Source organism: Perognathus longimembris, chromosome 11 (genome assembly GCF_023159225.1).
Source record: "Perognathus longimembris pacificus isolate PPM17 chromosome 11, ASM2315922v1, whole genome shotgun sequence".
Classification (NCBI taxonomy): Eukaryota; Metazoa; Chordata; class Mammalia; order Rodentia; family Heteromyidae; genus Perognathus; species Perognathus longimembris.
The window spans coordinates 61,500,235-61,524,675 of NC_063171.1; the positions used below are offsets into that span (position 1 = coordinate 61,500,235).

At 40.9% G+C, this 24,441-nt stretch overlaps 1 protein-coding gene across 4 annotated transcripts in view; it reads right to left on the minus strand.

Annotated features, from left to right (window-relative positions):
• Positions 1-24,441, minus strand: part of Camsap2 (calmodulin regulated spectrin associated protein family member 2) — a 76,033-nt gene that overhangs the window by 44,876 nt on the left and 6,716 nt on the right. For all 4 annotated transcript variants that reach the window (XM_048357286.1, XM_048357288.1, XM_048357287.1 and 1 more), the window contains exon 2: positions 14,624-14,883. In XM_048357286.1, the coding sequence (XP_048213243.1) occupies positions 14,624-14,883 (260 nt within the window). The remainder of the gene's footprint in view (positions 1-14,623; positions 14,884-24,441) is intronic.

The following is a 24,441-nucleotide window of genomic DNA, read 5'->3' on the forward strand; positions in this document are numbered from 1 at the left end:
TGTGCCCCAGTAATCAGCCTGCTGGCAGTTAGCTGTGTTCTAGAGGGCTGAGGTGCAAGGCTATTTTTACTGGCTACCGGCAGGGTCTCCAGCAGCAAAGGCAGCTCATAGCTCTTATTCAAACTGAAGGTGTTTATGCCTGATGAGACCCTATTATATTTGGGCAGGAGATGTGTACAACACAAAAACAACAGTGACTCCTGGTGGCAAATGGGACAAAACCAGAGTAACCTGGGGAAAAGAAACAGGAATCCATCCACAGAAACAGAGGCCTGGTCAGAGCCAAATCTTGAAGCAACGGTTCTGCTAAGCCCACTGGACACAACACAAGTATCCCTCAAGGATTTAAACTAAGTAAAACTAAGTGAATTTGTGCTCTTAAACAAAAAAAAAAAAGATAACAGGAGAAAATCTAAACAATCTTGTTTATAGTGTGTGCACATGCACCCAATATTGGGTCACTGGTCCTGAAGCTTAAATTCAGGGCCTTTTCTCTCAGCTCTTTTATCATAGCTGGTGGTGCTCTACAACTTGAACCAGGCCTTCACTTCTGGCTTTTTTGCTGGTTAATAATTGGAGATAAGAATCTCTTGGATTTGCCCACTTGGGCTGGCTCCGAACTAAGATCCTCAGATCTTAGGCTCTCAAATAGCTAGGATTACAAATATGAGCCACAGGAGTCCAGCTGTGAATGCCTTCTTAGATATGACAGACAACAAGATAGGAAACAAGGAATTGATAAGGCTGAGGTCTGAGGATCACGGTTCGAAGCTAGACCAGGCAGAGAAGTCTGTGAGACATTTACCTCCAATAAACTATTCAGGAAAAGCCAAAAGTGGCATTGTGGCTCAAGTGGTAGAGCACTTGTCTTGAGCAAAAAGAATCTCAGGGACAGCACCCAGGCCCTGAGTTCAAGCCTCAGGATTGGTTAAAAGAAAAGATATTGTCAAGGAAATGAAAGACAAACTACAGGCTGGGGGGAAAAATTGCAAAATACCTATATTCATATGAACTGCTACTTGAAATATTCTCTCCTCTCTCCCTCTCAAATACAGAATAAGAAACAACTCAAATTCAAAAACAGCCACATTCCTTGAATCTGGGTGGCCTTGAGACTGTCTTCGTAAAGTGATGTGTGTGATTTCCAAAGTTAGATCTAAAGTTTTTCCGTTTTTGCTGTTTCCACTTTCACGCTTCGAACGATGCTGTTGTTATGCCATCATGTGAAGTCTCTTTCTAGCTCCCTGGAGGATGAGAGACCACAGGGAAGAGAACTGGGGCCTTCCAGACAACATCTAGTCAACTGCCAGACAGCAGCCATCTTTGACCTCCTAGCTTTGGCTGAACTACCCACCGAGGCAGGCCTGCAGCCGTAGACATGAAATCATGAGAAGCCAGCCCGGGAATCTTCAGAGCTAACACAGCCGAGCTCCACTCAAATTGCTTGTGAACAAGTTGTTTACAAAGTGAAAATTAACAAATTCAGTTTTATATATGACATTTCTTTCACTTAACCAGTTTGAAGGCCCAGAGTCATGCTTTTCCCCATTTCTTCATGGTACGTATTTTGGATCCTGGCAGTAAGGACTTTCTATTTATGCTTGCCAAGCCACCATTCAAACAGAGAGATTTTCTTTGGAAAGGAAGGAAGCTAGCGGCACATAAATAGCAAACAATATGACTGAACGAGATAAGGTTATACGTTCGGTAGTTTTCTTCTTAAAATACAGTAAGGAAAAGCACTCTGAGTTGATAGTATAAAATTAAAGCAAGAATGTGTGGTAAAATTGTAATAATTAAAATTCTGAAAGTCTACCTCTCCCCTCAGCATGGCATTTGGAATATTTGAGAATCAGAAGAAATCAGAATTGGAGCAAGGAAGTGGCACTATGGCTCAAAGTGGTAGAGCACTAGCCTAGAGCTAAAGAGCTCAGAGACAGCCCCCAGGCCCAGAGTTCAAGAGAAAAAGAACTGGAGGAAGAAAGTTGCATTGTGTTTTGTCTCAGAGGTCTATCACCTTTTCTCTGCAAATGACAAGGGAGCTGGAAATAAACAGCCCTATTCCTGATGGCAACAGCCCTGTGTTGAATTGTGGTGGCACAATTCAACAAAAGAGACCAGAAATAAAAATACTGTTTAGGGTGCAAAGTCACTAAAACTCTCTTACACAATGCTGGTGGCAAAATGAAAAGTAAAGCAACACTGGAGGACTGGGAATGTGGCTTAGCAGTAGAGTGTTTGCCTAGCATGCACGAAGCCCTGGGTTCAACTCCTCAGCACCACATAAACAGGAAAAGCTGGAAGTGGTACTGGGGCTCAAGCAAAACGAAGCCAGGAATCATACTCAGGCCCTGAGTTCAAGCCCCAGGACTGATTAAAAAACAAGCATACAAACAAACAAGGGGCTGGGAATATGGCCTAGTGGCAAGAGTGCTTGCCTCATACACATGAAGCCCTGGGTTTGATTCCTCAGCACCACATGTATAGAAAAAGCCGGAAGTGGCGCTGTGGCTCAAGTGGTAGAGTGCTAGCCTTGAGCAAAGAGAAGCCAGGGACAGTGCTCAGGCCCTGAGTTCAAGCCCCAGGACCGGCAGAAAAACAAACAAACTCTGAAAAACTGGCTCAAAAGAGCCTCAAAGGTTAAGCACTTACATATGGTCCACCAATTCAAATCTTAGCTATTCTATATAGCCAAAAGAAATGAAAATACATGTTTATAAAAAATGTACACCAAAGTATACAGCTGCTTTATAATATAAAAATAATATAGCTGAGCACTGTTGGCTCACACCTGTAATCCTAGCTACTCAGGAGGCTGAGATCTGAGGATCACGATTCAAAGCCCAGTAAAAAGTTCATGGGACTCTTATCTCTAATTAGCTCTCCTCCCCCAAAAAGCTAGAAGGAGATCTGTGGTTCAAGTGGTAGACTAGCTTTGAGAAGCAAAAAGCTCAGTGACAGCACCCAGGCCCTGCCCAGTACTGTTACCAAAAAAAAAAAAAAAAAAAATACAGGGTCAGGCACTGGTAGCTCATACCTACAATCCTAGCTACTCAGGAACCTGAGATCTGATGATCACTTTCAAAGCCAGCCTAGGCAGACAAATCCTTAAGACTCCTATCTCCAATTACTCAGCAAAAAGCCAGAATTGGAGATATGGCTCAAGTGGTAGAGCTCTCACCATGAGCAAAAACCGAGTGCCATGAGAATGTGAGAGTGTGAATTCAAACCCTACTACTGATGACAAAAAAAAAAAAAAAGCAAAAACAAGCAGGGCCAGGAATGTGGTTTAGTGGCAGTGTGCTCGCATAGAATGCAGGAAGCCCTCAGTACCACATAAATAGAACAAAAAAAAAAGCCAGAGTGGCACTGTGGCTCAAAGTGGTAGAGTGCTAGCCTTGGGCTAAAAGCTCAGAGACAGTGCCCAGGCCCTGAGTTCAAGCCCCAGGACCCCCAGGACTGGTAAAACAAACAAGCAAAAACAAAACAAACAAACAAAAAAAACCAAGCAAACAACAAAACAACAGCTAGATTCATTAATGTCCATCAACAGATAAATGAATAAACCAATTGTGCTATTCACAAAATAGTACTCAGAAATAAAAAGGAAAAAAAAAATCTACACAACATGGATGAATCAAATATATGAGCAAAAGAATCTAGTAAAAAGAAAAAAGAAAGAGCTTACATGCTATGTTTTCACCTATATACAACTGCAGAACAAGCAAACCCATCCACGTTGACAGAAAGGAGATTAATGAGTGCTTGGAGTGGGGTGGGTATAAAGACTGACTGCAGAAGAGTTTCTGGTTGTAATAATGTTCTATATCTTGATTGCTATGGTATTTGCATGAATCTATCTTATCTGCCAAAACTCATCAACTAGTTTATTTATTTAAAAATATTTTGGTGGTGCTGGAGATCAAACCAGGGCTTTGAGCATTTAACGAGACCCTAAAGCCCCAAACTCATCAAACTACTTCACATGGCTGTATGCCTTTTTCATACAGTCCATTTTTAAAAAGCTCTGATGGCAGGAAGTTGATGGATTTTATGAAGCTTCATCTTCTATTAAATGTGGGAAAAATCCTTGGCATGTGGAGAAGCTATCAGTACAGAGTTTATTGCAGCACTATTGCACTGCCAAGATAAGGAGACAACCTAGGTGTCCACTGTCAGATGAACAGTCAGAGAAAATGTGGCACAGATACACAACGCATATTATTTAGCCGCAGGAAAGAAAGCAAGTCTTTCTATTGTAGGAATGTAGATGGTACTGGAGACCTTTAGGTTACGTGGAATAAGTTAGGGAAAGAGAGACAAATACTTTATGTTCTCCAATGTGGAAGCTACAGGGCTCAACTCAACGTGGAGTACAGATGTGTGGTTACCAAGGCCCAGGAAGAATGTGGCAGAGTAGCAGATGGAGAGAACAGAGTTAGCAAGCAACTGATAGGAGGAACAGCTTCTAATGTTCCATAGCTCAGTAGGATAGCTATGACTGAAAACCATCAACGGAATGCTTCAGAGGATCTGGAATATTGCCAACACAAAGAAATGATAAACAGCTGAGAGGCCATAGATGCCAATTACCCTGATATTATCTTACACTATATATGTGTCAAAATGTCACACTGTATTCCATGCGATTACTGTGTCAATTGAAATAATTGTTTTAATGTGGTCTATGAATTTCTTAACACACGAGTATTAAGTAAAATACCTATCAAGGTGCTACAAAAATTTCCCAAGTGGCATAAAATTTATAGTGTTCTTACATTACTGAAGGCATTACACAGTCATTATGTGAATATGAGATTAGCCTTCAGAACAGTTTATCATATAATAAATAAAATCTAAAGATAATCTTTTTTTTCTTTTTTTGGTTGGCAATGTGGCTTGAACTCGGGGCCTGGGCGCTGTCTCTGAGCTCTTTTGCTCAAGGCTAGTGGCTCTACCACTTTGAGCCACAGTACCACTTTTGAGTTATTTGGCGAATTGGGGATAAGAGTCTCGAAGAGATTTTTTTTCTGCTTGGGCTGGTTTCAAATTGTGATCCTCAGACCTCAGCATCCAGAGTAGCTAGGGTTACAGGCCTGAGCCACGCACCCAGCTAGGCTAAATATAATCTTAAGAGTCATTGTAATTATTTAGTTTTCTCCACAAACAAGTGTTATATCAATACCTTAAGGAATTAATGGAGTTGTCAATGAGTCATCAAAGACATGTAAACTGGAAAAAATAGAGCACAGGGACCACCAAAACCCACGAGAGATAGGCTGTTATGAAAATTCCACTGGAGTAGACAATTATATCCAACAAATCAAGACGTAAGTAAAAACACATGTTTTTCAAACATGTCCTACTCCTAGGAACCCAGGCAACTTTTGTTTATGAGCTTGAATGGACAGCTCAGGCTCGTCCACCATCACTCAACATAATGGCTGCTAACTTGGGCCAACAACGTAAAGTGATAGTTATCTTCTCTCATTTGCTAACCAAGATGACATTCCAACTCTATTTTAATGAGTTATATATGTTGTAGTCCCAAGTATGTCTGTGTTCTAGATTTGGAAGTTTTTCAGCCACATTTGAATCTGAGCCAAAAATTATGCTTTAAATCTCAAAAATCTAAAACTAGGTACATAAAATACACCAAAATGTGTTATTATGTAAAATAACCATCAGCAAAAGCTCCAGTTAACACTCAAAAATTTTGCCTGAAAGGAAGATTGTCAGCAAATTTCCTTTAGCTGAGTGTATATGAAAACTAGCTTATCAGAAGACAAAGAAACTCAACCAGGACGTGTGACACAATCATGGCTGTTCCCTAATTTTCTTCCAGCCAGACTTCATTTCCCAAGCTCTATGTACCAAAAAGAAAAAAAGGAAAATTATGATAGTTCCCATGGTAACAACAGGTTTTGGTAAAGTACAGAGACAATTTGCAGGCAAGTAACAGCAGGACAGTTCATAAGTGTTCAAGACAACTGGGACAGATACTCAAGAAGCATATGGAGAAGTAGTACAGCTTTCCTCCAATCTACCAAGTACACAGAAGTCACCCATTTCCTTTTAACCATTGACTAATGCTGGAAAGCAGTGCCCAGATTAACCAACAGGCCACAGGGGAGGAACGAAGAATCCAGCCTCCCTCAGCCGACCACACCCATGGGGAAACAAAGGCGAATGTGTGGAAGTCCCTCGCTTACTAGGGAGCTGCCCACTTGAAAGGAGTCTAAGTAGAGGAACCAGTGTGGTCGATAGATGCAACTAACCTGTAAAAGTTTTACTCTTTTGCCACCAAATTAAATGAAAAATAATCTAGTGATATAACTCCCAAGAAATTTTTATGCCTACTTCATGAAACCGTCAAATCTTCATTCTGTTTGCTATAAACGGGGAAAAAATATGTAGAAGGATCAAAAAGATTGTTACATCTTTTTAAAAAATCTTCCCAAGGTAACACAATACAAGTACCAGTTCCAACGAAATGACAATATTGCTTGCTTCCACTCTGCTTTCTGATGGCAGCCGGCTGAGCAGCTCTCCTCCGCCACCCTCTTCCGCCATGACACTTCCGCCATGACACTTCCGTGGAAGCGGCCTACTGAGAACTGAGGCCGCCTAAACTACAATAAACTCTGGCCGCCACCCTGCATCTTCCCTGGCACTTCCTCCCCGTAAGACCCTAGGCCATCACGCACAGTCCAGCTCATCAACAAATCACTGCTAAGGACGGGGACACAGGCCTGCTCTCCTTCCGGAGACAATACTGACATACATGCTAGCAAGAAGGGTATCCTTCTCTTCCCAGGAAAAGAAATTAGGAAGCTTTAAGTTTTATTACACCCAACAAATGGAGTTTCTGAAAGAAGAGGGCTCCACTGATGGCTACAGAGTAAAGTATAATTTGAGTGACTTGGAAACTGTCTGAAAGATAGTCTTGAAATAAAGAAATCGTTGCTTATCTCTTTAGGAAGGATGGCTTAGAGTATTTCATAAGCAAGAACCAAAGAAGAAAGCACAGTTCGGCGGCAGGGCAGGACATGAAGAGCATCAGTACACGAGAAATAACGTGGGGAGATCTTTATGATGGCAGCATGCAATTTGCCAAAATGAAAACTAGTCAGAACCAATTTAACTACCTGGGAAGAATTAGGTATGTAGATTCTTTTCTCAAAACAAAACAATAAAACCTCTATAACAGTTTAACAAATAAAGCTATTATATGTTGATACTGCTACTATTTAACAAAACAAAGACCCAGTGTTGTGAGCCTACCATGTTGGAGGCTAAGGTGGGAAGACAGCAAGTTTGAGGCCCAGGTAACAAGTCTTTGTCCCCAGTGTAAAACGGCAATAAAAAAATAAATCTGAAACAAATGAATTTTTCTAGCATTTTCGAGCTTTGTCCAGTAACCTTCTTGTATTCTTTAGTAACATAAAACCTAATGTTATAACTGGGTTGAAACTAGGAAGGAAAATCTTATTATAAATAAGTGGCACCAATGCATTTTATCGTGCATTTGAAAAAAAGTCAAAATATCCAAAGTATTTCTAAACTTGCCCACCTCACCCATTTAAATCAATTTCACTCCCCAAAATTAATTAGAATGCAGTATAAAAATGTGTGGCTACATAACAATACAACATTCACCCATGTATAACTGATACAAAGCAATAAAAATTAATAAAAAGTTTATTTAAAGATAGAATTTCCCATTTTTACTTCAAAATTATGAAAAATCTGTGAGACCACTCTTTAATATATCATCATGTCTTATAGTTATTAACAGACTGTTGAAATGTTTCTCCGTCTCTGTCTGCCTGCCCCTCCTCCCCTCAGAGACCATTTTTCCTCTGAACAGGCAGGTTAGTCAGGAAGGCTCTAGTCCCATTGGAGCAGTTCATTATTTTCATGTCTCGTTGTTACAGGAAAATAAAGGACATCTTATGACCACTTGATTCTAGGCAATCCAGCTATGAACAAAAGGAGTCCTTTTACTTGGTTCAGTACTAAGCTTACCGGATTTTAACATCAGGGGCTGGAATCAAACCCATGCTAACACTAAAATGCAGACTTTTCTCTCAAGTTATTTTTCCACAAGGCAACCTTGAAGGCGAGGTCAAAGAACAAATAGAACCAAGCATCCTGCTGATTCCCAAATGTAAATCTAACAGGACTTGTAAACTTCAGACTCATCTAACTGCTTACTCGATTATCTATAAGGCATTTTAAACTTTACAAGCCCAAGCCTGGAATAAAATTCTGGACTCCCCAGCTGCTTTACCCTATCCTGTTCAAAACAACCTGAAGGAACTTTGCAAAAAGGCAAATCAGCTCACATTTAAAAATCAATCCTCCAGGGGCTGGGAATATGGCCTAGTGGCAAGAGTGCTTGCCTCGTACACATGAAGCTCTCAGTTCAATTCCCCAGCACCACATATATGGAAAACAGCCAGAAGGGGCGCTGTGGCTCAGATGGCAGAGTGCTAGCCTTGAGCGGGTAGAAGCCAGGGACGGTGCTCAGACCCTGAGTCAAAGGCCCAGGACTGGCAAAAAAAAAAAAAAAAAAAAAAAAAAAAATCAATCCTCCAGTGACTTCATACACCTTTCTTTTCCTGGCCCCAGGGCTCCTGGCTGTGGCTGCGGTCTTCCTTCAGCGGCCCCCGCATCACTCCCCAACTGGGGTGCCCTTCAGGCTTTCACGCAACCACACTCCCCCCCCCCTCCTCTGTGGCAGGCAGCTTGCTGCTGCTTTTGCTTAGAATGGTCTTTCCCCAGATCACCACAGGCTCGTTTCTCTGGTATTTTGGGGTCATGGTTTAAATGTCAGCTCTCTACACAAGCCTTTCCTGACCACCACTCATGAAAATAGCACATTCTACAACTTATAGCCCCTCCTAAGCTATGCTCGACATAGCATTTACCATACTGAAGTGGTCATCACTGGGTTAATTGTGTACTGGTTATCTTTGCTGCCAAAATTACAATTTCATCAAAGTAGGAACTTGTTCTGTCTTTTCATTACTATGTCTCATTGCCTAGAGCCACAGTAATTTTGGACAAATACTTAGGGAATGAGTAAGTACTGCCTATCACACAAATTACACAGTAACGTGGCTTTGAAACTACAAATTCCTGAAAATGTCTCCATCAAGAAAGTTTTAATAGAACCTTTGTCAACATCAATTTTCTTTATTTTATTTATTTATATATCGCCAACTTGGGGCCTTTGTATTTGTTCTGTCAGCTATACTTTTCTCCCATCTTTGAAAGACCTAACCAGCTCCTTTCAGTGTGGGGATCTCTGCTCAGACACATTCCTCCGTGCCGCGCTGCCCTGACCCACTCTAACAGAAAGAATGGCATGGAATCCCTCCAGCTCACTGTATCAGGATGCAGGCTTTGTTTCTGCATGCTTCCCACGGCTCTCTAAAGCTACCTTTTTAAATTTTTGTTTACTTGTTTATTAAAAAAAACTTTTTTTCTCCTCTTCAGGAAAACAGTAATCAATATTCTCACATCTCTGAAAGAACTTCCTGAAAAGATAGACCCCTGGGACAGCTATGTAACTCAGCCAAACTTGTAACACAGCCCATTGTAGCATTCCATTCACTCAACAGGACAGGCTCAGAAAGAATCTGAGCACTGCAAAGACCTTTCTCCCCAGTTATGTTAAAGATCTTCACTGTGTGCAAGCATCTAGATACAACAGTTTTTAAAAAGTTGCTTCTTAAGATGATCATCTAATTTATTATTAATGAAAAACAATTTGCCAAACTGCCAGCATCTGCAAACTACAAGAATGGGTCAGGGTGGGTGTGGCTAGGGAATCCATTCTCTGCTTAGAGTGGTTCTGGCTACTGGTCCCAGCTCTGACCATCCACTGTTCTATGGCACTGCCCTGTCATTCTACAAGTTAACAACATCCTACTTTTATACCAAATATATTAAACATGTATCAATCCGTGCTCTAATCATGTGTGTGTATGCATGTATCTTAAGTTCTTGCTTGCTTTTTTTTTGTTTTCTAACATTTCTAAACTCTAGGAGAACGTGGTTACTTCAGAATGAAATAGATTCCAGACACTGGAGGAAGACTGCCGACCTCTAAGTTAGTAGTCCACAATATATGTAAAAATAGCCTTGTTCTCTTTTGGGAAAACTAATAGTCCTACTAATATACACATTTTTTTAAGGTTAACCTTTTTTTTTTGTGTGTGTGTGTCAGTCTTGTAGCTTGACCTCAGAGCCTAGAGGCTGTTCTGAGCTTCTTTGGCCTAAAGCTAGCACTCTACCACTTGAGCCACACCTCTACCTCCGGCTTTTTTGATAGTTAACTGGAGAAAATGTCTTCCCTGCCTAGGCTGGCTACAAACTGTGACCCTAAGATCTCAGCCTCCTGAGTAGCTAGGATAACAGGTCTGAGCCACTGCCACCTGGCAAGCTTGTCAATATTTAATGTTGTCTTTTTAGATTGATATATAAAACCATAAAAATCACACCCATTATTGGGGCATATGTAGTGCTTTAGTATATGCACATAGTTCATATTGTCTAGCAATATACACTGAATTCAGTTTCAGTGATTATAAAAAAAACAGGGCTGGCTGGGCACTGGTGGTTCTTGCCTGTAATCCTAGCTACTAAGGAGGCTGAGATCTGAGGATCACAATTCAAAGCCACCCTGGGCAAGAAAATCTGTGAGATTCTTACCTCCAATTAACCATCAGAAAACTGGAAATGGAGCCAGTGGCTCAAAGTGGTAAAGCACTAGCCTTGAGCAAAAAAGCTCAGAGACAGCGCCCAGGCCCTGAATTCAAGCCCCATAAGTGACAAAAATAAATGAACAAAAAACCTAGAGCTAATGAACAGCACTAAGTCTCACTTCTATGTGATATGCAGGGAGAAATAATAGCCAGCAGGTTTGAAGTGTTAAGATAACTTCCAAAATGTAGCTTTTGCTACTTTCAATGTTCCCTTTGAAATAAGGTTACTAAGAGAATATAAAATTTCATTACTCAAAAGTGAATTACCTATTTCATGGATAAATCTACAGAAACTTTCTTCATACTTATTAGCTAGCTCTGAAATGAAGTAAATTAAAAATAGTATGCATATGAAACCACAGTATATACTGCATTTCAAATCAAATAATTAAGTTTCTAAACTGGGGAATAAGAGTGTTGTCTAGAGTGCTATTTCAGGAAGCTTAATCTGTAGCTTTAAGCCATAGATTAGATGAGTCAAGGAAGCAAATCCACAAATGATCTTTTGTTTCAAAGATTCCTTTCAAACAAACCAAAGCCGTTTGTAATTTGTGTGTGAAAAAATATTTTTAAAAGAAAATATAGGTATGGTAGTTTCTAGCATCAACACTGTCATTTTACTACTTTGCTCTCTAAAATAAACAATTTAAGATTTCTTAAATGTAGGTTTAGGACCCATTCAGTTTAGTTCATTACAATCATGTTTTTTTTTTCCTAAATATCATGGAAAAAATAATACTTTTGTTTCTGTACTATAGGGTAACCAAGTAAAGTAACTTTAGGTCCTATGGTAAAATGTATTCCTAACATGAGTCACAGTCAAAAGAATTTCAAAACACCAGGGTGTCTTACAGAGCTAAAATCATAGGTAAGTCTGTCCTCAAATAGGAAAGAACATTAATGGGTAGCTTTTCCTTATTTATTTAATGTTTAGCTATAGTCCATTAGGTGGCAAGCAAAAGACTCTTCTTACTCTGCTGCATTAGGTCTGTAATTTAAGCAACAACAGGGATTGACGGAGAGTACAACAGAAGCTAGGGAGGAGCTGAAACTCTAGCTCAAGAGGCACAGAAATGGAACAACCAAGAGACAGGACAGAAGACTACAGAGAAACAAACCCAGCAGAAGAAAAGCAGCAAGGAACAGGGCCTGGCTCCTGAACTGACGGGTCAGTCTTTCCAACAGGTGGCCAACTGTAGCCACAGGGAAGGCCCACACAGCTCACAGGCCTTAACTCCAGTACAGGGATCCATAAGGCAGCAGCAAGGCCAGTGTGGGAAGGCAAAGGAAAGGGGAAAAGGAAGGGGAAAGCGAAGAAAAGAGACGCCGCGTTCTTCCTGAGATCAGCTTCTCTGTGCTCAATACCTCTCACATATCCAGCAAAATTAGTGAAAATCACTCGATTATCTTGCACATTCTTTTTTTCTAAATCATTGTTGTTTTAAAGGTGCTATACAGTGGGTGTCACCTTTCCATACATCAGGTGAGAAGCACGTTTTCTACTGCACAGTATCATCTGTTCCCTCATTCTCACCTACGCCCTCCCTCCCCGCTCCACCCGCAGATTGCACAGTTCCTGTTCCTCCGTGGCTGGCGTGTGCCGCCAGTGCGCTCCACTGCTGCATTGTTCACCATTTTTCCTCTGAATCTGTGCCCTTCCCTCCCCCTCCCCCAGACGTGCATGGGAATACACCTTGTGTAAAGAATACCAAGACATCAGCAAATGAAAATACAAGTTTTTAAAAAGGCCTTTGTTTCCATATCTTTGGAGTTTGTTTCAGTATGTGTATTATTTCATGTACGTCTGAAGAGGGGCTTGGGTATTGTACCTTTGTGATTCTCTCCTAAGACTATCCTCTTTTGGTCTCACTGTGAGTATCTGGAGTTCTGTGTAATTTGTCATATCCAAGTGCATGTTAGATCTAACTTTCTCATATCAGGGAGAACATACACCAATTTATCTCTCTGCTCTTGGCTCACACTTCACTTGACATTCAGTATTAGTTCAAGTTCCATCCATTTCCTTGCAATTGACATTATTTTATTCTTTCTAATGGCTGTGTAAAATTCCATTGTGTATAGGTACCACACTCTTGGGATCCACTCATCTATAGTGGGGCATCTGGGTTGTTTCCTATCTTGGCTATTGTGAAAAGGGTGGCAATGAACATGGAAGCCTTGCACATTCTTAAGTACCATGAAACTCAGGTCTACCCTGACTTATCAATTCTGCTTCACCCTCTGTCTAGGCACCCTACTTACAGCTACCGTTACTTCCAGGGCACAGGAAATTAACATAACCTTGAAAACAGGAACAGACTCAGTAAACTACTCTGAAGAGAAGCTTGACAAATGGCCAAGATTGCAAACCAATGGAAAAAGCCAGACGTGGTGCTGTGGCTCAAAAGGTAGAGTATTAGCCCTGAGCAAAAAGAAGCCAGGGCCAGAAGCCAAGGCCAGTGCTCAGGCCCTGAGTTCAAGCTCTAGGACTGGCAAAAAATAAAGAAAAAAGGCAGGAAGCAAAGTAAGTCATTACCATATCTAGTATCAGACTTGGGGAACTAATTTTTGTCGTCCTTCTTAAATTTTATAATTTCATAATATAATAGCAGTTCTGATAATTCCTACATTTTGTTAAGCCTAGCTAAAGCAGTGGAAACATGTGGATGGATCTCAGTCTTCAGAGACTATCTGTGAGATAGGTCCTGCATAATCATCCCAGACAAGCGCAGAAGTCTATGTGTGTTTTTTATAAGAATGAGCTGTCAGTGCCAGTGGCTCACGCCTATAAAACTAGGTCCTCAGAGGTTGAGATCTGAGGAGCATGATTGGAAACCAGCTTCATTTGGATTCAGCCTGGGCAGACAAATGTGTGAGACTCTTCCTTCCAATTAAAATCAAGTTGTAAAGCCAGGCACAGGTGGCTCACGCCTATGATCCTAGCTACTCAGAAAGCTGAGATCTGAGGATTGCTGCTTGAAGCCAGCCTGGGCAGAAAAGTCCATGAGACTCTTATCTCCAATTAGCCACCAGAAAACTACCAGAACGGCACTGTGGCTCAAAATAGTAGTGCTAGACTCAAGTGAAAAAGCTCAGAGACAGTGCCCAGGCCCTGAGTTTAAGCCCCATGACTAACCATCAATCAAGTTGTAATGCACCAGCTTTGAGTGAAAAAAGTTGAGTTCAAGCCCCAATACAAGCAAAACAAAATGAGTAGTGACTAAAATATCTGATATGCATAAATTTACCAAGAGGTTATTCCAACACATAAATCACAGCTCTTGTCTAATGAAAATAAAGTCAAGAATGCCCTTTTCATCTCTGCTAGCTAATCTCTATGATAGAAGAAAATTTTAAATTAAATAAAAATGATGTCAAAATAGTTGGTTGGGCAGTAATGGTTCATGCCTATGATCCTAGCTACTCAGGGAGCAGAAATCATTTAACTCATTAGACACCACCAAATATTACAAAATAGTGTGTTAAAAATCTTTTCCTTTAGGGGCTGGGAATATAGCTTAGCGGTAGAGTGCTCGCCTTGCATGCATGAAGCCCTGGGTTCGATTCCTCAGCACCACATAAGAATAAGCCAGAAGTGGTACTGCGGCTCAAGTGGCAGAGTGCTAGCCTTGAGCAAAAAGAAGCCAGGGACAGTGCTCAGGCCCTGAGTCCAAGGCCCCAGGACTGCCCCCCCCCCAAAAAAAAGAAAGAAATCTTCCTTTACATAGACACAAGTTTACAAGAGAAAATAATCACATTTCAAAACATTCCCATCTGTTTCATAGTACAAGTCACAAGTCAATGCATGCATTTAACTTAAAAATAATCTTGGTTATAGAAAGACTTACCATCTGTATGGGCTTCTTGTGGAGATCTCGTTCAGTTACCAGTTTTTCCTGGTCAGTAACATAAAGACCTTTCTGGGCTAGAGCCTGGATGACAGCATCGTGGCCCAAAAGCGGTTTTGCTGCATCGCTCTTGAGAATGAGACTCCCAGCGCGACAGTACAGTTCAGCCGACAGAAGCAAATTAACGACGGGTGGTTTGATGTGTTCCTGGTCATACTGATCGGTGTAAAATGGTTCTCGAAGTTCCTCTGGCACATTTTCTATAAAGATTAAGGGGGAAAAAATCTATTACAAGATTTTTATAAAAAACATATTTAAGTTATTATTCATTTCACAGAATTAAAGCTTCCTTCTAAAAATAATATCCCTTTAACTTTTGAAAAAGTAATATTTTTTGGATCTTGACATGTAATCTAGAATGAAAGACAGACTCAAATGCCCTGTACAGAAGATACCATTCTGAGTATTCGTATTCCAAAAGAGGACTGACTGTGAAGCAAACATGAAGCGTTTTTCTGAGCCCAGTGGCTCTGGAAACGTACAGAATAAATTGTCATATTACTAAGAACTACTTTCAATGAATAATTGCACATGCAAACAAGTCAACAGAAAATGCAATACAACAGCTATGTCAGGAGAAGATAAGCTCCTTGCCCAAAGTTTTGTTACCAAGCTGTACAACTGATTACCTCGACTGTTGGTCCCTCTGTCCCAAGGCACCTTAACCTCTCTCCCCTTCTGGCAAAGCTTAACCTAATAGAGTTATGAGGGGTTCTTGAAGCTAATATTAATAGATCTGCTGTTGAAAGCTGTATTCATCTAGTACGGGGGATACACCCATAATACCAGCACTTGGGAAGAAAAGAAAGGGAGATCATAGGTTTAAGGCCAGCCAGGCTATATAGCAATGTTCTTCCTCAAAAATATTTTTTAAGTCTCATAGTCACTGCTGATGACTACAAAAGTCAGAGGTGGAAAAAGCTTATTTTAAAGGAATAGAAGTGTGACGGCAGTAGTATAAACAGGAAGTAAAGGAACAGACTCCTGAAGACAAAGGAAAAGTGCCCAGGAATACATCTGGGAGGTGAAGGTGAAAAGCAGAGGTGGTGAAGCCTGGGCTGGAAGGGAAACCGTGTCAACATTAAGAGAAAAAGGAAAATCAAAGGTAGTGCCAATCTAGAAACAAGGTCCTAAGCTTAGCTTTAGGCATTCTGAATTGGAAACGACAGCAAAAATATCCAAGTGAAAATATCCAATAAGTAGCAGGAAATATAGGATTCAGTTAAAGAGGCCAGAATAGAGGTATCAATTTGGGACTTTAGAGACAGCTAAAAATACCCTCCTTTAATAATTGAAAACACTTTCCTTCCTTCACACTGCATTACCCAGCAGTGAGCTGACTTTAAACTTTGTAGAGTGGCCTCACTCAGTATTATAAACTGCAGAAGGTTATACTGGTACACACCTCTAATTTAGTATTATAGGAACTGATTAGAAGCTATCTAGTAGAAAAATCATGAAAGGAAAACTGTTTTAAGCTAACTATTATAGTGTATAAAAGGGTTATTTCCTGTATCAACTAAAATGATTAATATAGGTGATTTGGTATCTAAACAGTAGTTGTACAAATAAAAGGAAGTGCTCATTTTCCAGAGCACAAACTATCTATCCTACTCATGCACATACATAACATGTACTTACTGTGTTTACATTCATTTTCACACATGACCATAATATCATCTTACCAAAATATGTAGACAGTATGAAAATGAGAATAGAAGGCTGGGTATGGGGGCTTATGCCTAAAATCCTAGGTACTCAAGAGACAGACAGAGGAGAGAACTGTAGTTTGAGGCCAGCCAGGCAAAAACTTAGGGAGATCTTATCTCAAAAAAACAAGCCACACACGGTGATATATGTCTGTAATACCAGGTACTTGGGAGGTGGAGGATGGAGGATCACAGGCCTGCCTGAGCAAAAAGTAGAAGGCTTTAATCTGAAAAACAAAGTAGTAAAGCATAAAGAGACAAAGCCGTGGCTCAAGTAGTAAGAGCTGCCTATAGCCAGGCCCTAGTGGCTCATATCTATAATCCTAGCTACTCAGGAGGCTGAGATCTGAAGATCATCATTCAAAGCCAGCCTGGGCAGACAATCTGAGAGGTTTTTTTTTCTTCTTCTTCTACTTCTTTTTTGGGAGGACAATAGTAGGGCTTGAACTCAAAGCCTGGGCACTGTCCTTTAGCGTTTTTTTTGCTCCAGGCTAGCAGTAGTGTGTTTAATTGGAGATAAATGAGTCTCACAGACATTCCCACTCTGGTGGGCTATGAACGGTGATCATCAGATCTCAGTCTCCAAGAAGCTAAGATTTACAGACGTGAGCCATTCCAGTGGTGCATGGTCTTTTGAGAGACTCTCATCTCCAATTAACCAGCAAAAAGCCAGAAGCAGAGGTGTGGCTTCAGTGGCAGAATGCCGGCCTTGAGTGGGAAAAGCTAATAAGGAGCTCAAAGCCCTAAGTTCAAGTCCTAGTACTTAAGAATGAGAGCAGAAAAATGTAGATAACTTATGGAGCAAGCATGAGTAAGGACTTGAGTTCAAACCTCTGAATTGAATAATCAGTAAGAATAAGAACATACATTTATACTTTCTAAGGATCTTCCATATGCCAAGTTTTGTCCTAAAATATGAATTCTGTCACTTAATCCGAACAATCCTTTTAATCCCCACTTGACAGATAACTCCAGAAAGGTTATCTTGCCCAAGGACACACAGTTGTAAACACAGAGTTCAGACTGTGTCCCACATAGTAAGCCTCAGAAATGGCAAGGTTATGCCAAGGTAGAACACACAGGAGCACCAGGCCACCTCCGCTTTACTGGGGCGTAGCCGTAACCCCAAGTTGTGAAAGTGTGAGCTCTTAAAAGAGCCCATAAAAACCCTTCATGAACATAATTTTTAAAAAAATACAAATCTTTTATTGAACACTGAAAAGTGGGTCACTTTAAAAGTTAACTCTTCAAGAACTGATATACTTAAGAGAAGCTTCAAAAACATCTTACTTTACCAGTAGTACAACAATTTGGAATTCTATCATATTTTAAAAGATAAACTGAAACAACCTATTAGGAAATAAGCAGGCAAAAATAAGAGGTTTTACTCTTTTCCTCTTCCAAAGTAAAAAGGTAAAAAGTTAATGATTACAGAATGGCCAAGTGATACACCATTACCAGAATTGTGAAGGATAAGAGACAAGCTTTTCTTGTACACCAGGACCTAGGCAGAACCTCTCTCTTAAGTATGTTATTACAAATCCTGATGACATCTAAGTTTTTAAATTAACACCCACCTGAAAGGCTTGAACTGCAGGTAGAGGGGTAAGACACACTGCTGTTTGGGCAGTACTGTATAAAGCTACCAGTTTCATGGCATTCCTGGAAGTGATACCAATTTCTTTACCACAACTGAAGGGACAGGTGGTAAGAAGGAAATGAATTTTAGAAATATCACTGCACTACATCACCTTGCTTTTCAAATCTAAAAAAATCTTTCTAAAATAATTACTAGTAGAACAAGTAAAGTTCAAGAACTCCAAAAAAAGGAAGCCAGATTCTGAGTTTGAAATTAAATGAAAGATATAGTCAATAATAACATGAAAAGAAACAGTTTCAAGTAACCAAAGAAAGTTACAAGACATTCTTTGCCTTCTAAACTGGGAGGGGTGGGAAGCTAGGCACAGTGTGATATACTTATCATCTTAGCTATTATGCCAGGAAGCATAAATAGGAGGATCAAGGTCCTCAAGGGATAGAGCACCCGACCAACAACCTCCTGGCCCTGAATTTAAAGCTCAGTACCACCAAAAATAAGTGGATAAATGAATGAGTGAATGAATAAACAAATGTGAACCCCCATTGAAAAGAATGTACCAAACGAATACTTGTAACCAGAGGGCAAGGACCGTGTCTATATTATTCACTGCAATATGGACTCTCAGACCCAAACTACATGCCTAGGTAAATGAGAAGCACTCACGTTCCTGGTAAATGAATAAACATGTTACTTAAAAAAAGATGCTTCCTGGGGCTGGGGATATAGCCTAGTGGCAAGAGTGCCTGCCTCGGTATACCCGAGGCCCTAGGTTCGATTCCCCAGCACCACATATACAGAAAACGGCCAGAAGCGGCGCTGTGGCTCAAGTGGCAGAGTGCTAGCCTTGAGCGGGAAGAAGCCAGGGACAGTGCTTAGGCCCTGAGTCCAAGGCCCAGGACTGGCCAAAAAAAAAAAAAAAGATGCTTCCTGGGCTGGGAATATGACCTAGTGGTAGAGTGCTTACCTCGCATGCATGAAGCCCTGGGTTCCATTCCTCAGCACCACATATGTAGAAAAAGCCAGAAGTGGTGCTGTGGCTCAAGTGGTAGAGTGCTAGCCTTGAGCAAAAGAAGCTCAGGGACAGTGCTCAGGCCCTGAGTTCAAGACTCAGGACTGGCCAAAAAAAAAAAAAAAAGAGCTTCTTCGTGAAGGAACTCCCACATTTGTAGCAAATTCCCAGGTTTCTGGTCGTCCTGATTCTGTGTTGTAATCCTAACTCATTCTTTGCATGGTTTTTTCCTGGGTCACTCTCACTTATATAATAGTACTGCCAAACTCTTTTTCAGTTAATCTACATTTACTACTTGCTTTCAATCATAATCCCGAGGTAATTTTGCCTTTGGGAAAACAAGGGTTTTGAATTTTAAAAACTACTTGGTATTAGCAGGGCAATGGTGGCCCAAGCCTGTATTCCTAACTGCTCAGGAGGATAAGATCTGAGGATCAAGGTTCAAAGCCAGCCCAGGCAGAAAAGTCTGTGAGACTCTTATCTCCAATTAACCACCAAAAAACTGGAAGTGGAGGGTCAATGGCAGAGCACAAGCTGTAGGCAAAAAAAAAAAAAAAAAAAGCCACATAAGAGAGCAAGGCCCTGAGTTCAAGCCCCAGTACTGTGACTTAAAATTATTTTGGTGGACTCTTAATTCTACCATCTAGTAGTATGGGATCTTGGGAGCAGTAACTCACTTCTCTGAGTTCTAGTTTCCCCATGTTCCACAAATGTGTCATCTGCTAGTCTAACCCAGGGCCTTTTTCTTCCCCGCCTCTATCTCCAGACACCTGCAGCTGCTGGCAGGACATGCCGGATTCAGATCTTTTGGCCAGTATACTACCTCTACCTCTGTGTTCCTCCCCTTGACCACGTGGTTGGCACTTTCCAGTCAGTTATCAGACACACCCACCTTCGGTGACAACACAGTTGATTGTTCTATTTTGCCCTTCTAGACAGCAGTTATCACTAATATTTTATATCTTTTCTTTCTGCCTCTTTCCACTACAAATTCATCTCAAGAACCACACAAAACATTTCTGTCCCATATCACTAGTACCTAGAACCTTTGCCTGACAGAGTAAGACCTCAAGTATTTTATTTAACATTCCTAAACAGGAGTCTTGCCTTTATAAAAAGTACCAATTAAATAAAAGCATCTTTCTCGTCCCTGCATTTCTTTACTAAACAACAGGCTAGATACCACAGCATTCCCGAGTCTAAAAATTATCATGTCCTCTCCTCCATCATGCCAAGAGATCCAAAGCTACTTTTCGGAAGCCATCAATTTAACCAACTCTTCAATGGATGCCACAAAGAAACCTCCAACTCCAAATGGGAGCCAGGCTTCTCAGTAACCAGAGGAGCTACAAATCTACAAAGAGAAAGATTAAAAGGAATTCTGGTGCTGCAGGAAACTGGAAGTGTCCATATGAATACATTGTGTCCACAATATATCTAAATATAGCTCCAGAAAGACAGATGTAGCAAGTTATATATGCAAATCTACTTGATTGCTAGCTCTGTCTACAAAGTGGCATTTTAAAAGCAATATATCTAGTATCCACTATCTTGGATTTTAATATCCTTTTTCACTAAAGGAAAGAGAGCTCCTGGAAGAAATGCTCCTTTCCAAGGCTGAGGCAAGGAAAGAGCAGTTTAAAACATCTTGTGTGGCAGAAAGTGAATACTGCAAGACATGATGGGTGGGCCCACATGCCTGTAGAACACAGGGTGTCAAGGTAGAAGATCCCATTCACCAAATCTGGGATAATTTGACCATCAAAACATATACTGACAATCAAGATTATAATCCAATGAATAAACTACAAATCCATGCGTCCATCTCAATATAAATTAGTTTTTTAAAAAAGGAAGCCCTCCCTTACAGTAGAATAACAATAAATGGGGGAAAGCAATAGCAATAACCAATGGTAATAACTGGTTCAGGCAAGAATCATTACTGGATGCTAAAATAGTAAATGATGAGCTATGTCCCCATAAATTACGAATTACAAGTAGAAAAATAGACACTTTGTATTGGAGAAAACTAACAGATAACACTTTAACCTGGTGATCAAAGTTATCACAGACACTTGAACAAAAACATATGCCTCTTGAAGTAATTTAGAAAATATACCATTTCTTCTGTGGTAGTCCTGCCAGACTTAAGAAGCTACTATCTAACTATGATGAAACATTCACACAAATCCGGGTTGAGAGAGATTCTGCAAAATAACCTGCCAATTTAAAATAAAAAGGACATTTAAAATTAAAAACAACAACAACAAACCAGTAAGAGCCCAGGGCCAGCTATTCAGAAGGCTGAGCTCCAAGGATTGTGGTTCAAAGCCAGCCCAGACAGACTAAAAGACTAGGAGACTTTTATCTCTAATTAACCATCAAAAAGCAGGAAGAGGAGCTGTAGCTCAAGTGGTAGAGCACCAGCTTTGAGCAAAAAAGCTCAAGGACAGTGCGCAGGCCCCGAGTTCATGCCCCAGATGAAGCACACATGCAAGCGCGTACGCACACACACGATGGGGATACTGAGAAGTTCCCACTTCCCCTCCTCCCCACCCACCTTCCTGGCACCTCTGTGTATGAGAGAGGATGCCAAGTTGTTCTGACCCTGTGAGGACAGTGGTAGGGAGGCTTTCCTCCATCCCAATGCCTTCTTTGAGGCCATCTGGTAGTCAACAGATTTGCAAAGACGATGCTGTGCATGGGCACACCTCCGGTGGACAGGCAGGTGGTGTTGGGGAGGTGGTAAGAGTGGGAGTCCTGAGAGGGGCACAGCAGGGGGTCAATCAGAGAGGTGCAGGGAGGAGGCAAAAGGAAGAGAGGGAAAAGGAAAGCAGGCCAGGAGGAAGGAAGTCAGGAGGGATGTCCCCTGGAGGCAGGGGGAGCAGGGCGCAGGGAAACCCCACTCTGTCTCTGGTCTCCACCAGCTCTTCCCTGGGGGCAGTCCCGGTGCACTTTGCGTGCCTCCCACTGTCAAGGTATTTCTACTGGGGTACAGCCAGCACCCCGCCCAAAGGTGGAGGAAACCTGCTGAATGAAGGCCCAGCTCTCCAGAGTACTGAATGGGAACATAAAGGAGTGGTCCTGCCAGCCCCTGCAGAAAAGGGGCCGCCTTTACTAGGCACGCAGGATAAAAGAGGCTTGGCAAGAACCAAGACAATGCTAAGGGAAGGGGCTTGATACTCAGGTAGCTCAGTGTGTCTTAGTCTCTAAAAATGTCAATGTCATGAAAGACAAAGACAAACTAAAGAAGGATCTGAGTTTAAAGGAGACCAAAGAGACTTCACAGCTAGAGCAATAGTTCAACTGACAAAACAGATGGGTTAGATAATATTATAAAATTAAATCCCTATCTTTTGGGGGGAGGGGAACAGATTGAAGTAGGATCTCACTATTACTGTATATAGACTCACTCTGTAGTGCACAGTGGTCTCAAACTCAGACTTAATTTCCTGAATACTGAGATTATAGATGTATGCCACCACACCTGGCTTAGCTTTCCTGCTTTTTTTAACAGAGATTATATAGAGAAACTCAATTTAGGATATACAACAGGGTATTTTAGAGGTAAGAAGGCACACGGTGCCTAATATACCCCTAAATAGCTCAGAAAATATCACATGTTTGTGTCTGAACACAAATACACATATGTAAATGAATACATGTATTTGTATAGGAGAAAGGGAAGGAGAAAGAATGATAAAGAGGGAATATTAGTTCATAAATCTGCATAAACGATATTTAGTTCATATATAAACCCTATCTTAAGTGTATTAACTCACCCCATCTCTTTTCTCTTGCTTTTCACTATAAATATATTGAACAAATCATGTGATGTGAGCACACTAAGTGGTGCTGAGTGCTTTCCGCCCCACGACCTCTGTGGGAGTTCGCCTGCTATGGGCTCAGAGGTTACTCATGAAGGTCATTTCCCACAAGGCACCAGGGGAATCCAAATAATAAAAGAAAATTTCTTTCTAAAGGAGTGGTCTACCTAATAAGTGAAGGCGCCATCACAGACAGATAACACATATTAAGTGACTCCTGGGAGAAGTACAAACCACCTACAGAGTATAAGGAAAGAAGGGGGGGAGGGAAGGAGATTGAGAGAAGGGAGGGGAAGAAAACTTGAATGCACTCAGTCCTCTATATCTATAGCTAACTGCCAATTTATAAGAGGATAAAAAGAAACTTGTAATGAAAGTACTATGGGACTTTGGACTATAAAGTTTTTGTTTTTTTTTTAAACAAATACTCTACCTTCTCTACCAAAATTACTGCAAGGAAGATAAAATGAGATATAGGAGAGGCTTATATATTAAAGCAAAACAAAACAAGAAAATCCTCGGCTGGGAATGTGGCTTAGCAGTAGAGTGCTTGCCTAGCATGCACAAGGCCCTGATTCCTCAGCACCATAAACAGAAAAAGCAGGAAGTGGTGCTGTGGCTCAAGAGGTAGAGTGCCTAGCCTTGAGCAAAAGTAAGCCAGGGACAGTGCTCAGGCCCTGAGTCCAAGGCCCCAGGACTGGCAATAAACAAACAAACAAACAAATAAGAAAATCCTCACGTGCCTTATTCCTGTAATTCCAGCTATTCACTAAGGATGAGATCTGGAGAATAACAGTTTTAAGTGAGCCTAGCAAGAAAAGTTCATGAGACTCCACCTCCAAAATAACTAGCAAATAGCAAGGCTGGAGGCATAGCTCAAGCAGTATGCTATTAAAAAAAAATAAATCTACTTTGAAACTCCTTTATTAAGGAAAACTATGTGTATGAAATGTATGGATATATGTGTATACATATACACACTTTATATATATTTATTTATATACATACATATTTATTTATATATTTATATATAAAGTGTGTATATATATACACTTTATGTGTGTTTATATATGTAAAATTATTGTAGATATCCTTTATTTCAAGGGCCTAGCGTGCTTCAAATCAGCATGCAATTCATGTTTTAGAGACAGAAGATGGTGTGAAAAAGGAGAGAACAAATAAGTTTCAATGAAACTTTTACAATATGGTGTGGGAAGATCAACATCGATTCCATTTCTCTTTTTGTGGCAAATTATTTTGTATTTTTTAATTAAATTTTTGCTTATGTGGTACTGAGGAACTGAACCCAGGGCCCCATGCATGCCAGGCAAGCACTCTACCATTAAGCCACATTCCCAGCCCCAACATTTCCATTTCTTCATCTCAAAAAAAAGATTCATAGCCAGGCACCGGTGGCTCCTGTCTGTAATCCTAGCTACTCAGCTGGATCACAGGATAGATCACGGGACAGCGGTTCAAAGCCAGACCAGGCAGGAACGTCTGTGAGACTCCTATCTCCAATAAGCTACTTTAAAAAACAGCAAGTAGAGTTGTGACTCAAGTGACTAGCCTTGAGCAAGAAAGCTCACTCAGCACTCATTCAGGCCCTGAAT